Consider the following 14,293-nt stretch of genomic DNA (forward strand, 5'->3'; position numbering starts at 1 on the left):
CACATTTCAATAATTTCACTGACAAGAATGTTTTCTAAATGCAGGTGACCCTCAAGGTCGGGCATTTTGTTGTTGAGACTTCTGGCATTGAGCAGAACTTCCTTAACATGATCCTGCTTAGGATTTGATATGTTAGCTACACAGGGCTATGCAGCAGCAGGTCTCTGCCTAAAAATGCACTGTAAGGTAGCAAAGAATTTAGCCAGTCTGCAGAAGCTTTGAGAAAGACATACCATCCTTGTCAAAGAAAATAGTACAGTCAAATATTTTAGCCCTTGCTGACACATAATGGATTCTCCTTGAATAATACCAACTATTTAACCACTGTTGAAGCCAATTATCTTTTCTTTATACCTAGGCATCATTCTTGGGGAATGAAAGATACCACTAAGGACCACAGACTAGCATGCATGCATCTCTCCACATCCCTTGAGGTTTTACATGCCAGGTCATTCACATCCACATGGACCACCACCATGTAATAGATATATTTTCCAAGTGAAAGGATGCTAAGTGCCTTTAAGATATCAGACATCCTGGCACCTGAAAGACTATTCATCATTACCCTGTCTTTGCCCAGGCCAGTGAGTGGAAAATTGGTGTATCTGACTACAATATTACTAATCACTAAAATATTTTATTTGTAGAGTGGTTCTGTGTACTTTATCTGGGATGATTTAAATACTGGTGCTCTTTACTATAGGTATGCCAGAAGATGATGAACCATTACATTTTTGTTTAGACCTAGTCTTCATCAATCTAGGAGGCTTTGGCTAGGACTTTTTTACAGCTTAAGACATTTTAGTGTTGGTTGGTGAAGAGCACTGAGGAAGTGTGTGCTGTCAGTCTGTGTCCTTTTTGTGAGAGTGTGTGTTTGTTAAATATTTGAATCTCTCATAAACAGAATGTTGTATACTAAGTAAAAGTTAATTATCTGTGAGCATCAGATAGTTACTACATTGTCTATCTATACCAAGTGCTATGAGGCTGGTGTTAGAGGGAAGACAAGCAAGTTAACCCTCAATATTAGTCTAGCATTTTAAAGACTTTGTTCAAATACACAGAGTACTACATCCAGTTTAATGAGATAGATATAGGACTTTGGAGGAAATAACTAGCTCTGCTAAATAACTATTGTATATGCAGTGTGCAGAGCAACCATTAGCTGCTAAGAGCAGCATGGAGCAAGTACAAGCTTATCCTGCTAGAGTAGAGTAGAGTAGCTATTGGCTATGATGCAGACCAGTAGTATGCAGTATGACTCATTGTGCAACTGATGGGAGCTGTCTGTACCATAGGTATTACCAACCACACTAACCAGAAGTGATTTGGAAAGGTTAGGCAGTATAGACAAAAGTATGGTTGAAGGTACCTGCATCTATACTGTGCAATGTTAAACATGGCTATGCAATGAGCAGCACCATGCAAATTATGAACAATTTGTAACAACACAGAAAAGCTGATGATATTTAAATGACTACAAAGTGACCAAAAGCAAGGTGACACATGTCAGAGCAATCAAAGGCCTAGAAATGGTTAGGATGTTTTTCTCTGCTCTCACTAGAATACAAACCCAAGTAGCACTAAGATAGATTAATAATATATTCCTCTTCAAATTTCAAGAGAAAAGATATGAAATACACGATAACATTAATGGTAAAAGTGGCTTTGCTAAATGCTGCAATCTGAACAGAAAATGGTGATTTAGAAGCTTTGTTTTGTTTGTAGGATGCTAATATCTGTGCCATTATTGAAACATGGTTTAAAGATCCAAAATGCAAATAAAAGATTCCTGGGAAAGTACCACATTCCCATGCTGGTGTGGAAGTGTATCAGTCTTTGTAAATGATAAAGTAATGGAAGCAAAGAAAACAACCCGGGTAACAACTGTTAACAAAAATAATTGCTATAAGTGGCCCTGAATATAATATTATAGGGATCTATATGATAAAGTAATGGAAGCAAAGAAAGCAACCCGGGTAACAACTGTTAACAAAAATAATTGATATAAGTGGCACTGAATATAATATTATAGGAATCTATTACAGACCATCTATGTCCATTTCACAGCAAGAAGATTTTCTGACTAAACTGTAAGCTATGAAGATCAATGTAAATGCAGTTATTAAGGAGGATATTAACTACCCAAACATACTATGTGTGAACTACTGAACATTAGGTTAATACACTCGAGTATTAACTGACTATGTGAATCAAAACAGTTTGGAACAAATAATGAGAAATGCATCTAGAGTGGCAGTATCATAGCTTTCAGACTATTAAGCCTAAAAACTTGCTGCTGCCCACTCAAAGCTATACCCTCTGTGATTAATGTACATCAGCTTTAACCTCAGTGACCCACACAAGCTCTCAGAATACTGTTTGCAAGCTCTATGGCATTACTAATTTCTTCACTCTCCAACACATACCCATATGGCACAAGTATGCAGATAAATGTAACAAAACTTCTCTGGTGGAAGCTCAAAATTAATAACATATACAACAGAAAAAAATATAGCTTTCAAACATTACTCTAGTAATTACAAGTCTATATTAAATAAAGCACAGTACCTGCTTAATTGATTTATCAAATCTTCCAGATTTGACTATGAATCAACTTGATCTTAAAGGCTGAAAGCAGTAATAAGGTGTTCCTTAATTGTTTTAGAAAAATGACAGGTAAAAATTGTAAATATAACATATTACGAATACGAAATTACATGTCCTCCCTACTACAGGTTATAGTGAATGTGCTTGCAGAAAAAAAAAGCTTTGTGCAAACTTCACAATAAGCAAAAGATGAACTATATAATTGTGACTTAGATAAGGAGAGACATGAGATGGCACCCCTTACATGATGCCTGCTCCCACAAATAAAATTAAAAACACAGTTCCATGAGACCAGATAGCATGCCAGGTGGTTTCCTACATAGAATGTAGGAAAGATCTAACTAAACCTCTGTCAAGCATGTTAAAAATAGCCTTAGTAGGTGGACATATCCAAGATGCACAACAGTAGCAAGAGGCTATAGCGGTCTCAGTTCATAAAGAAGAGGGGTTACAAATTAGACCCAAATAATATTAGCCCCATCAGCCTTGCCTAGTGTTCTACATAAAATCTTGAACACTATAACAAATGAGCTTATCCAAAATGGCAAAAAAGACCTACTTTCATTAGTTAATAAACAACACAGGTTTCTAAAGGAGAGATCTTGTCTTTTTGAATCAGGCTTTTGACACTTTCACAAATGTGGCTAAATGAAGACTACAAGCACTGAATACCAATTTATATGTAATTCAGTGCATAAGATGGGCGGTTAAGCAGCAAGATGTATCAAATCAAACTTAGGAGAAGCCATTCGCCATCTATACCAACAGGGGTTACCAGTGGTGCCTCAAGGGGCTGTGATCTGGGAAACTTTATTTTGAATTGTTCTTCTCAGATGTAGAACTGGGAAACTGGCCATGGGTAACCAAATATGCTGATGTTAAGTATGTAACATAATTACTTCAGTAAAAGATGCTGAAATTCTCTAAGATGCTCCATTAAAAATGTACATTTGGTGCAGTAGTATGGATCTCACTTCAGGTAATACAAAAATGACACCATCGTTAAAGGTCTGTGGAAAACAGTAAATGACAGCTTAAACTTTAACTACTCTGTATCCTCCAAAGTCAGAGATCCATATTATGCTTATTTTAAACAGCATGTCTAGTCACACCACAAATTTCACTATCAGACTTTATACTTCACTGATTCATCTCATCACTAAATTAACATCTGCCTTTGTTAGCCTTCAAAAAGTCATCTGAAAGAACTTAAAACTACCCCATGATTCCTTAATAGAAAAATCATAGGGTTAATAAAAAATTGAACTATACAAACATGCTTCAAGGACTATCATTATATTCCATTTCATGTACCTCACTGAGAGGCGACCTCTGTCTAGTCTGTAAAGCAATGTCTAATCCAGTTCTATTTGAAAGTCTACGTCTGAAATGTACTGCTGGGAGATGTTGATGTTAGCATACCCATGGTACCTGAAAACTATCGACTAATTGAAGGCATGCTAGCTGTATTGTTTATAAAACCACAAATGAATCTGTATCTGAAATTCAAGTAAAGTTGCATAGAGCTGGATAAAAGATAGCAAAGAAACTATAACAAAGAAAAATAAAGTCAAGAAAAAGCATCAGTATAAGTATCAGTAATGCACCTGTGCAAAGACAGAATGCAGAATTATAAATAACTACAGGCTTTAACATTAGTATCCTCTGTCAGATTGGACTTCTTTTGATAGCATAACAGCTTCATAGAAACATGAAAGTCAATGCAGTCACGGCAAGGCTGACATGGTGTCTAGAAGATGAGCTATCTATAGTCTAAAATCCATTTATTTTTTTTAAATTGTAATTCAGCGAACATAACAGTCAAAGTTAGGTTAAAGTAGGATCTAATATAATCTCAATACTGGTATGATGACCAACTATTTTTGCATTTTAAAAATAAAATATGAAGAATGCTTGCAGCAGAATCAATAAAAAATAAACTACTCTATGAATAAATCTTACAAAGAGTAGCTAAGAAGTATCTGTCCTATATTACCATATTCCTTAATCACACCACTTTGTGGACAAGCATGACGCATGCATCCACTCACACACTCTCACAGACTTGTACCCTTAGTTAAATATATATTGAAGAACTATGGAAGTGAGGTGTAGGGAGACCATTAATACATGCAGATTACTCTAAAATATGTTGCACAACTTAAGTCAAAAGAGAGCACCTATTTAGACTAGTATACCCCCTACCTACCAAAGAATATACAGGCATAAGTTAGCAGCATAACTGAAGATTAATTACAATCTTCAAAACACACATGCCTACTTAGAGGCACACAGGAAACAAGCGTCATAAATAAGAGGAACACAGTGCTTAAATCACCAGTAGACACCTTGGGGGGGGGGGGTTATACATTTCTCAAAAGGAAATAGTAGTCATTCATTACAGCCTAAAGGACAGATCACAGATAGGAAGAAAGGATTGCCTGATTTGAAATCTAGTTTACTTCAGACATTCTATATGCAGTGGACATAAAACTGCAAGCATATTGTTCACAGACAGCATGATTAAAAATGTACACCACAATTAAGACCTGTTTTATATCAACAGAGTGGAGGTAATATGCGTGGAAGACCTTACTGAACGTTTTGTATATGCTTTTCAGTCTAAATAGCGTATTTCCCACAGCTATACCATAAAACCGATAGTCGTGTGTTGCCAAAGAATACACCATATTCATAGTTCTTGGAAATGTCACAAGTTACTTAAATTCCTGGCAAATACCAGTTTGTTTTAAGTGGCATGTTTATAGACAGAATCATTTTCTTCCTTGAACTCCTTCTCCTGCTGGGTTTTCCAACAGAAGTCCTAAACAGGGAGGAGGGACAAAACTAGCACCTCAAAATGTTAGTTATTCAATAACCATAAACATTAAATTCAACAAATCTAGTTTGCATTTGGGTGTACTAATTATAAAACAGGTCCTACTATTTCTTTATCCTGAGATACACCTGTGCCTTGAACAGAACTCTTGCTTACTAGATTAAAAATAATACACAGTTTTGCTACCATTTTGGATCTAATGTTTACATTTTTGTTTACCTTTTTCACAGTGGATGCATTTTCTAAACACATTAGCTTACCCAAGGTATGTGTCATGCCCCACTGAGAGTATATCTTCATGGAAATACACTGACAGAAAGAGCCTCATGTCTTAAAGCTGATGTGTCTGTATGCTCTAATTAAAACATGAAGATCATATCATTGTGCCATCGCTTTTCCCTGTATATTCAGTCAAAGACTGATACCATATCTGTCCTATCAGTTAGACAGCATTTTTGAGACAGAGCTCAGAAATTCCTATACCCAGTTTTCTTGCTTTGTAATGAACATTTAAGATTTCTTTAGGTGAAAAAGGAAATTACTCAGTAACGTATTATTTTCAAAAAGTGTTACATGCCATTTTACCTCATTATATGACATTATCCTGAAAACATAACAGACAGGCACTCTTCAATCAAAGTATAAGTAAAGGCATCCAAGCTCTAGAGTGAAGTTAAATTACTCCTTGTTTGAGATAAAGTTAACTCATGCCTTTAATGGAGTATGCCTGCCTGAACCAAACATCAATTTGTTCCACTCATGGTAGCTGAAGTCCATAATTCTATAGTTAAGGATGACTTAATTGATCCCTTTAACAAAAGTAAACAAATAAATCAACATTAGAAAAAAAAGTTGCTGTTACATTCTTTTCCTCTAATTGTACAATCTAAGAGACAGTCTTCAACCATGTTCTCTACTGTGTTAAAGGCATTTACTTAATACAACATGTCTGTGAATGTGCATATCAAAAAAGACTATTTTTTTGAAATATATTGTTAAGTGGAACTTGGTCATGCACGTGTCAGCTATGACCAGAATATCCCATTATATGCACATCCTAAACTGCAAATGTAATGACCACCTACCATCTTTTGAGTCAGCATCTTGCTGCAGAGTGGACGATGATTCACCTGTAGCATGTTGATCCGGTTCCTCAGGAGGCCAGCGCAACTCCCCACTCTCCACATCACCGGTTTCTGATGGTTCGACAACTATTGAAGGAAGCCGTTTGGACAACTTAGGACCCCTCTCAAATTTGTGCACTGAGTCTGGGAACATCTGAGAAGCAAGCAGATAACACCATATTTTGATTCACAAACAGTGACAACAATTCATATGGGATTTTAATAAAGAATATTATTAAATAAAATAAGAGATAATCATTGAAGCATAACTGTTTTCAAGCTGCAGGATAATATCTTACAGGACATAGTCAAATTATTTATGCCAATTAAACTATGTATTAAATGCAGTGTATTTTAAATATCAGAAGAAATAACTAGAACTACATAATCTTCTTCTTTCGGCGTTTCCCGGTTAGGGGTCACCACAGCGGATCATCTGTCCGCTCGATTGGCAGTGGAGTTTTATGGTGTTGAGTTGCCAGCCCAGCACCCAACCTTCCACAGAAGACACACATTCACACCTAGGGACAAATTAGAGTTTCCAATCCACCTACTGCATGTCTTTGGGATGAAACCAGAGCACCCAGAGGAAACCCACGCGACCACAGGGAGGACATACAGACTCCGCACAGAAGGCACCCCAGCTGAGAATCAAATCGGAGAACCTCTTGCTGAGAGGCGACAATGCTAACTGCTGCACCACCGTGGCCGCCCAACTAGAACTACATAATAAAACTGCATATTGAATTCTGATATTATGATTTCACTTCACACTTAGATCACAACAACAGAAAAAAATCATACACAGAAGTAGCTGCAGGCATATACATACACAAAAAAGTTTGTATTTTCTGTACTATGTGCACTTAAGATAACATAATCATTCAGAGAAATCACAAATTGGCCTCAGCTCAGTTCACTAAAAACAGCATAAATACATAAGCCATGTTCTGTCAAAAATGAAAGCAGCAAACAGGCTGGAAGCGAACTGTGCAAAAAGACAGCTTTAACATTTTTGACAAAACTGTGGCTGACCAAGAAGAAATCTTTCACTGCCCCATGTTTAATAACCATAGAGTTATCTTTTGGGAGGAAGCTGAATCCTCAGCTACATGTCTAGCAGCTCTATCTCTGTCCTCTAATACAAGAAAAATCATGGCTTACATTAATGAGAAGGACCACATTTTTTTCTGTACCTACTATTTTGTCAACAAGTACCAGACATCACTCAGGTAGATGGGTGTTCAATGGGTTTAGTGCTTGGACACCATTTATCCACATAAATAACACAGTCCTTCTTATAGTGCTAGCCATCTTTTTGCAAACAGAGAACATCTGTTATATGTGCAGCCTCCACCTGATATCTTAAATAGCGTATGTACACTCAAGATACACCCCTACACCTGTGCAGCCTCCACCTGATACCCTAAATGGCACAGGTACACTATAGGTACACCCCCACCCCTGTGCAGCCCCTACCTGTTACCCTAAATAGCACATGTTCACTTGAGATACACCCCACCCCACCACAGGGAAGGCCAATGGATAAAACCCTCATCATTTGTCTCCATTGCTGGTCCACCCCCAAACAGCTGGATCACTAGCCTAAAACTGGACATGTAGAAGCAGGTGGATGTCCTGATTTGGCCCCATCTGGACAGCTAACACTGGACTGAGCTATCTGTTTAAGGAGGCATGAGGTATACGGTCCCCAGCATGAGGTATTGTGTCCCTAAAAAACAGATTTGGATTTGTAAATGCCATTTTTGCAATCATGCAGTCAATATTTGCCTATTCATGTATCTATAAAGAGCTATCTAAAACTGTTGCACTTAAAACAGAAGTTTTAACCTAGACATAACTACAGCATGAACTTCTCTTTAAACCTAGGCAATCAGGGAGTATGCTGTATTATTCTCAAAGTGGCAGGGGATAACTAGCACAAAATATATGTATGGGTAATTCTCAAATGTATTGTCCCTATTTTAGGAAAGAAACTCTGATATATTACCTGCATGGAAGATAAAATTGATTAATTCATCACTGTCTGACTGTCCTATATCCATTAATCAGCCAGTCTCTCAGAAGCAAGCTTTAGTATTAGCTACTTTGTAGAGTTGTATTAAATGGCAAGACAGTACAAGTGCCAGTCAGCATGCTCACATATTCATAGACATCAAAATACACAGAGGACAACAGCAAATACAGAGACCAAGTGGTGTGTACACACATGCAATTATACTGTCTAAATATGCAGCAGCACTATATGCACTAATATATATATATATATATACCTGGTCTTCTGTATCTCTATACTCTCTTTAAACTCTATCCACAACCAGTACGCACTTTCTTGTATCACTTTATCCCTTCCTCTTCTCTTTCTTTAGATACTCTCTTACGTAGAACCACTGATTATCCTACGATTCCCGATATATCATCTGTTTCCTTTGCCCCTCCTCTCGTTTACCAGCCTCCAACTTTCTCTGTCTCCTCCCCCACCCACATCACATCCTGCCCTAAGGGCATTTAGGGGGGAAGCCCTTTGTGGCACCATCTTTATTATCCCTCTTCCTGCCCTGGCTGCTGAGTGCCCCTGGTCCCAGACAAATGTTTGCATTATAAGTACTATAGCGGTATATCTGTTATTCTTAGTAAACTACGGCTAATGTTTTTTATAAGGTGCTCATCCTAACCCCTACAGACAATGCTAGTGTTTTTCACTCATTTAACTAAGAAGGTACTTATCTGATGTGTAACGTATTGATAATACAGCTGCTTATACTCTGGACTTTACTGTAACTTACTGCTAATCTTTTTATAAGGTGTCCATCCTAATACCTACAATCAATGCTAGTGACTTTCACTCGTTTAACTAAGAAAGTACTTTTCTGATGTGTAACGTATTGCTAACACTGCTGCTTATACGTTTGCACTTGCCTACTGATTATTTGTCATTGCTATCTGGGGAGTGTTAGAAGCCTATGCCCATGATTTGTTTTACAGGGCGAACTGGTTATAATCGTGTCATAAATTAAAACTAAGTGTGCAAGGGATACAAGTACATAAAACAGCTTTGTGGCACCTCCTACGTGGTCATCTTTACCCACCCCCGCTTAGCGTACCTTGAATCACAGCATACTGTAATCCTTTGCTAGTCTAACCTTTTTATTAATATTATTTAGTGTAAGATGCTGTTAATGTGAAGAAAGCACTGTTTATTTGCTGTAGTTATACAAGGTCTGCATGCATTCTCTTTCACTTGCAGATGGTGCTTGAAACAACTTTAATAGCATTTTTGCTCAGGTGTCTTACCCTAATATATATATATATATATATATATATATATATATATATATATATATATATATATATATATATATATATATATATTGGTCTACTTCTATTCGCTGACAGCCCATTTCACTGAAACCCATTTCGTTGACAGCTCATTTCATTGACAAACATTCTAGTGGGGCTGCCCCACACCTCAATGCGGGGCTGTGCCCCCCCCACCCCCCCCACCAAATATAACAACTCCCCAGTCGCCCAACAGTGGGGGCAAAACCCAGGTTTTTGCCTTGAATACTTTTGTCAATGAAATGAGCTGTCAACTAAATGGGTTTCAGTGAAATGGGCTGTCAGCGAATAGAAGTAGACCCATATATATATATATATATATATATATATATATATATATATATATATATATATATATATATATACATACACACACACATATATATATATATATATATATATATATATATATATATATATATATAATTGTGTTTTTGCTTAGGTGTCTTACCCTAATATCAACCTGATGCAGCTTTACTATCCTGCATGTGTAGTGCTACCTGAAAACAAGCATAGGACAAGGATAACTAAACCCTCTCTCTGAGTGCTTACTTCAGTACCTGGGCACCCTGCATTGTTGTACACGATCCTACTGCACGCACATATTTTTATTTACTTTTCTGCAGCTAGCGTTAGCTACTTGTAAGGCTTTTTGCTGATTTACTGAACCCTTTCAGTGTGGAACACAGACTGGGCCAACCACTCTACATGTTTAAATAATTGTTCTACACTTTACTGCAAATGCCTGCTTATTCTGGAGTGTGCACCTTGGTCTTATTGACTAATTTTTGCCTAGCACCCCTGTTGACTACTTTCCCTTTAAACTAGACCTGCTTACCTTTTCCTAGAGTTCTTCACAAAAAATCCTTTGTGTAGTGTCCTGACTACTTAGTCCTCATTTGGGTAACCTCCATGGGGCACACAACCTATTTCCAAGTGGCTTTTACCTTGCACATTTACTTTTGGTAACTTGTCTAGAACTATTTGTTTAAATATAACTTGCCTAGGATGTAGCTTATATATATATATATATATATCCAGGTAATAAGTCTGCCATTTAACTTGCTTAATGTAATTCCAGCCATTTATATGTTAACAGGCATTACAAGTACCTCGCTTGCTCCTAATTAATGCACATTTCTGGGAATTTCTCCATTCCCCTGTGCCTACTGATTACTGTTTACTTATTTCATGCCTTAGTTGTCGACTAGAAGCTGTAACTGTAGACTGACATTATAGTATTCCTTATATATTGTTCATTACTGCTTGAACTGGTTCTTACCAGGATTGTTTTAACTGTACTACTAATTAGTCTTTTTGCCTTAACCCCTAACTTACTCATATGTTTTTATCTTTCTAATTCCTCCTAGCTCTGAACCTCCTATCCTGCACTAAAGGACCTGCCTGGTCTTTAAGGACCCCTTTCATCCAATTCCAGTCATCCCAATGCCTGGCCAAAGATTTCTGCTGCCCCAGTGATTTGTTTTCTTCCCTGTTTCTAACGGATTAAGAAAGTATGCAACACCCAAGTCCTACTTCTTCAAGTATATCTGTTTAATTTACACTTTACCTAGTATAGGTTGTAGACTGTTTCTGTGTAATTTATCATGTACCTAGTAGAGATAGCATTTAAACCAGTGAGTCAGGAAACCATCAGCCATACTCCTCTCTATCTGTGTTCCTACTACCATATTCCCATACTCCCTGGACCCAATATCTGTTTCACCCCTACCTGCTACCTTTATCACAGTTACCTTGTTGTATTATGCTGTCTGCCCACTAGGTGGTGCTCCAAGCTAGCTTTAGGCTATAACTATTCCCCCACTTTCCCTAGTTTTCTTCTCTGGATCTTCTCTCAGATTTTTCCCCTTGACTAGCTGCTAATCTTCCTGCATTGTTTTGCTGCTCTTATCCCTTTCTCTTAACAACTTCTAGCTCCATTATACCTCTTCTGTTTCCTCCCACTCCACTATCCTTTTCTACCTCCAACCTGCTGTACTAAACTCTACTTACCTCTGACCACCTTCACTGCACCTGGAACCTGCTACTCTCTGTCTCTGCTAACTCTTCCTCTACCTGCTCTAACCTGATCCGTTCGCCCAGCGGGCTCTCTCCGCTTCCCTATCCTACCCCCAATTCCCACCCACCCCCAGTGCTGTTAGCTTTACACTTCCATAGCCACACCCCCTACCCCTCATCTACCTATCACAGTCTACTTCCACTGAACACCCCCTCCCAACAATAATTCCTTAACGTTACTTAACACCTTTACACCCTCCCCCTTACCTGTCCTTACTATAACCTCCTGTTTTTACCAACTAAACTTAACTTCCTTTCATACTGCAACCTTATAATAACTCATATTACACTTTTTTCCTCAGTCCCATCTACCTCTTACAACTCTCTCTCCCTCCTTCTGTCACCTTTATTTTCACCTGTTACTAGACACCATTATTTCTACATAATACAAGACACCTTCCTTCATCTCACGTCACCTTTTCCTATTCATTCCAATGGCCTCTAAACATAACTCTATTTACACATACCTCCTACTCTTACCTACTATTCTAGCTTCCCTAACTCTAGCATTCACACTAACCTTCTTTGAACATTTTTCTCTGCTTAACCAGCACCACCCCTACCAACAAACTGTACCAGTTTCACATATAAATTCCCTCAACCACATTAACATAGCCTCTACCTCTAGCTATATACTTCCAAAGTACCATAAATCTACCCATATCACTTACTTCCATGACAACAAACCCCCTAACAACTACTATAAAATCATAAAACTAATACAAAAACCTCAACAACATCCCCTATTAGATGGTGATATTCATCCAAACCCTGGCCCTAATACAAGACTTCCCAGTGACCCACTAAACCAAAAACCCGATACTGCCTCTACCCCAACAAGTTCATCTAACTCCCACTTGATAGCGCACCTTAACATCCGTAGAATTAACAATAAAATATCCCATCTTCATGCACTCCTAGATGTACACAAATTTGATATCCTCTGTATTACTGAAACCTGGCTTAAACCTTCAACCAAAGACCATGAGATTACCCCCCCCAGGATATAACGTCCTGAGATATGACCATATTACCCAAAAGGGTGGGAGGGTAGCCATGTTTTATAAATCAGACCTCCAAGTATCGCTCTTCAATGTGCCACTTCCCACAAACTCCATTGCAGAAACCCTTACAGCTAAACTTCAAATCAATAACTATAAATCCATCTATATAATCTGTTCCTATCTTCCCCACCGGAAACAATATCAGTACACTACAAAATATACTTAGTGGCCTATCTACCCACCTACCCCAGGAAACCATTGTGTTAGGTGACTTTAATATAGACTGGGCTACCTGTAGGTCCCCCAATCCTATTAACCACATAAATCTTTATGGTTTCTCACAAATGATAACCACCCCTACTAGACCCCACAAACAAAGTGGTAAAGAAACCACACTAGACTGGATCCTCATAAACAGTTACCCTACTACTTATAAACCAGGAACCCTTCCAGATGACATCAGTGACCATGCTCGAACCTACATAATTAAACAAAAACTTCATAGCCCCAATGCTACTATTTTCAAAACCTCCCATTCTAAAAAAAAAATTTTTACCCTAAAAACTTCCAAACAGAACTGAAGGCATGCGACTGGTCACCACTGCTCCATCTTCAACTTGATAAAGCAGTTACCTACTTTAATACTAGATTCCTTCAAATCCTAGATTACCATGCCCCCTGTCGCTCCTCCCGAATAAAGACCAAAACTGCCCCATGGCTCACAAAACAAACTAGGCAAAAAATCCTCCTAAGAAATAAAATCTGGGCCAAGTGGAGAGCCTCTAAAAGCCCATCAGATCACCATTACTTTAAACAATTAAGAAATGCCACCAAAAAGGAAATTTTGCTAGGCAAAAAAACTTTTACCTCCACCTCCAACAAACCCACAAACAAAAACCACAAAGTTTCTGGTCAGCTATGGACAAACTACTTCAGCCAGGGCACTTCAAGACTCCTACCCCATCAGGAATCACCCACAATAACCCTAAGCTAATCACTGATTCCTTTAACAACTACTTTACAGAAGCCATACAAACTCTAGCTAATACTCTACCACCCATTAGCTCCCTCTCACCTAATACCACAACAAATCCAGTTCCTTATTTTCACATACAACCAGTATCTACATCCCTCATTTGTAACCTCCTTCAAAAACTCAAGCCATGCACCCCTTCTGCTGACTGTCTACCTGCAGAATACCTGCAAATTGCAGCTAAAGCCATTGCCTACCCTATTTCTATCTTTATTAATAGAACTATTACAGAAAGTAAAATCCC

At 38.0% G+C, this 14,293-nt stretch overlaps 1 protein-coding gene across 3 annotated transcripts in view; it reads right to left on the reverse strand.

Annotated features, from left to right (window-relative positions):
• The window catches only part of LBHD2 (LBH domain containing 2), a 939,756-nt gene that overhangs the window by 96,153 nt on the left and 829,310 nt on the right, over positions 1 to 14,293 (reverse strand). For all 3 annotated transcript variants that reach the window (XM_044074527.1, XM_044074526.1, XM_044074525.1), the window contains one exon: positions 6,535 to 6,727. In XM_044074527.1, the coding sequence (XP_043930462.1) occupies positions 6,535 to 6,727 (193 nt within the window). The remainder of the gene's footprint in view (positions 1 to 6,534; positions 6,728 to 14,293) is intronic.

The sequence above is a fragment of the Protopterus annectens genome, chromosome 6.part0 (genome assembly GCF_019279795.1).
Source record: "Protopterus annectens isolate FY-2018-M chromosome 6.part0, PAN1.0, whole genome shotgun sequence".
In the NCBI taxonomy this organism is placed as follows: Eukaryota; Metazoa; Chordata; order Ceratodontiformes; family Protopteridae; genus Protopterus; species Protopterus annectens.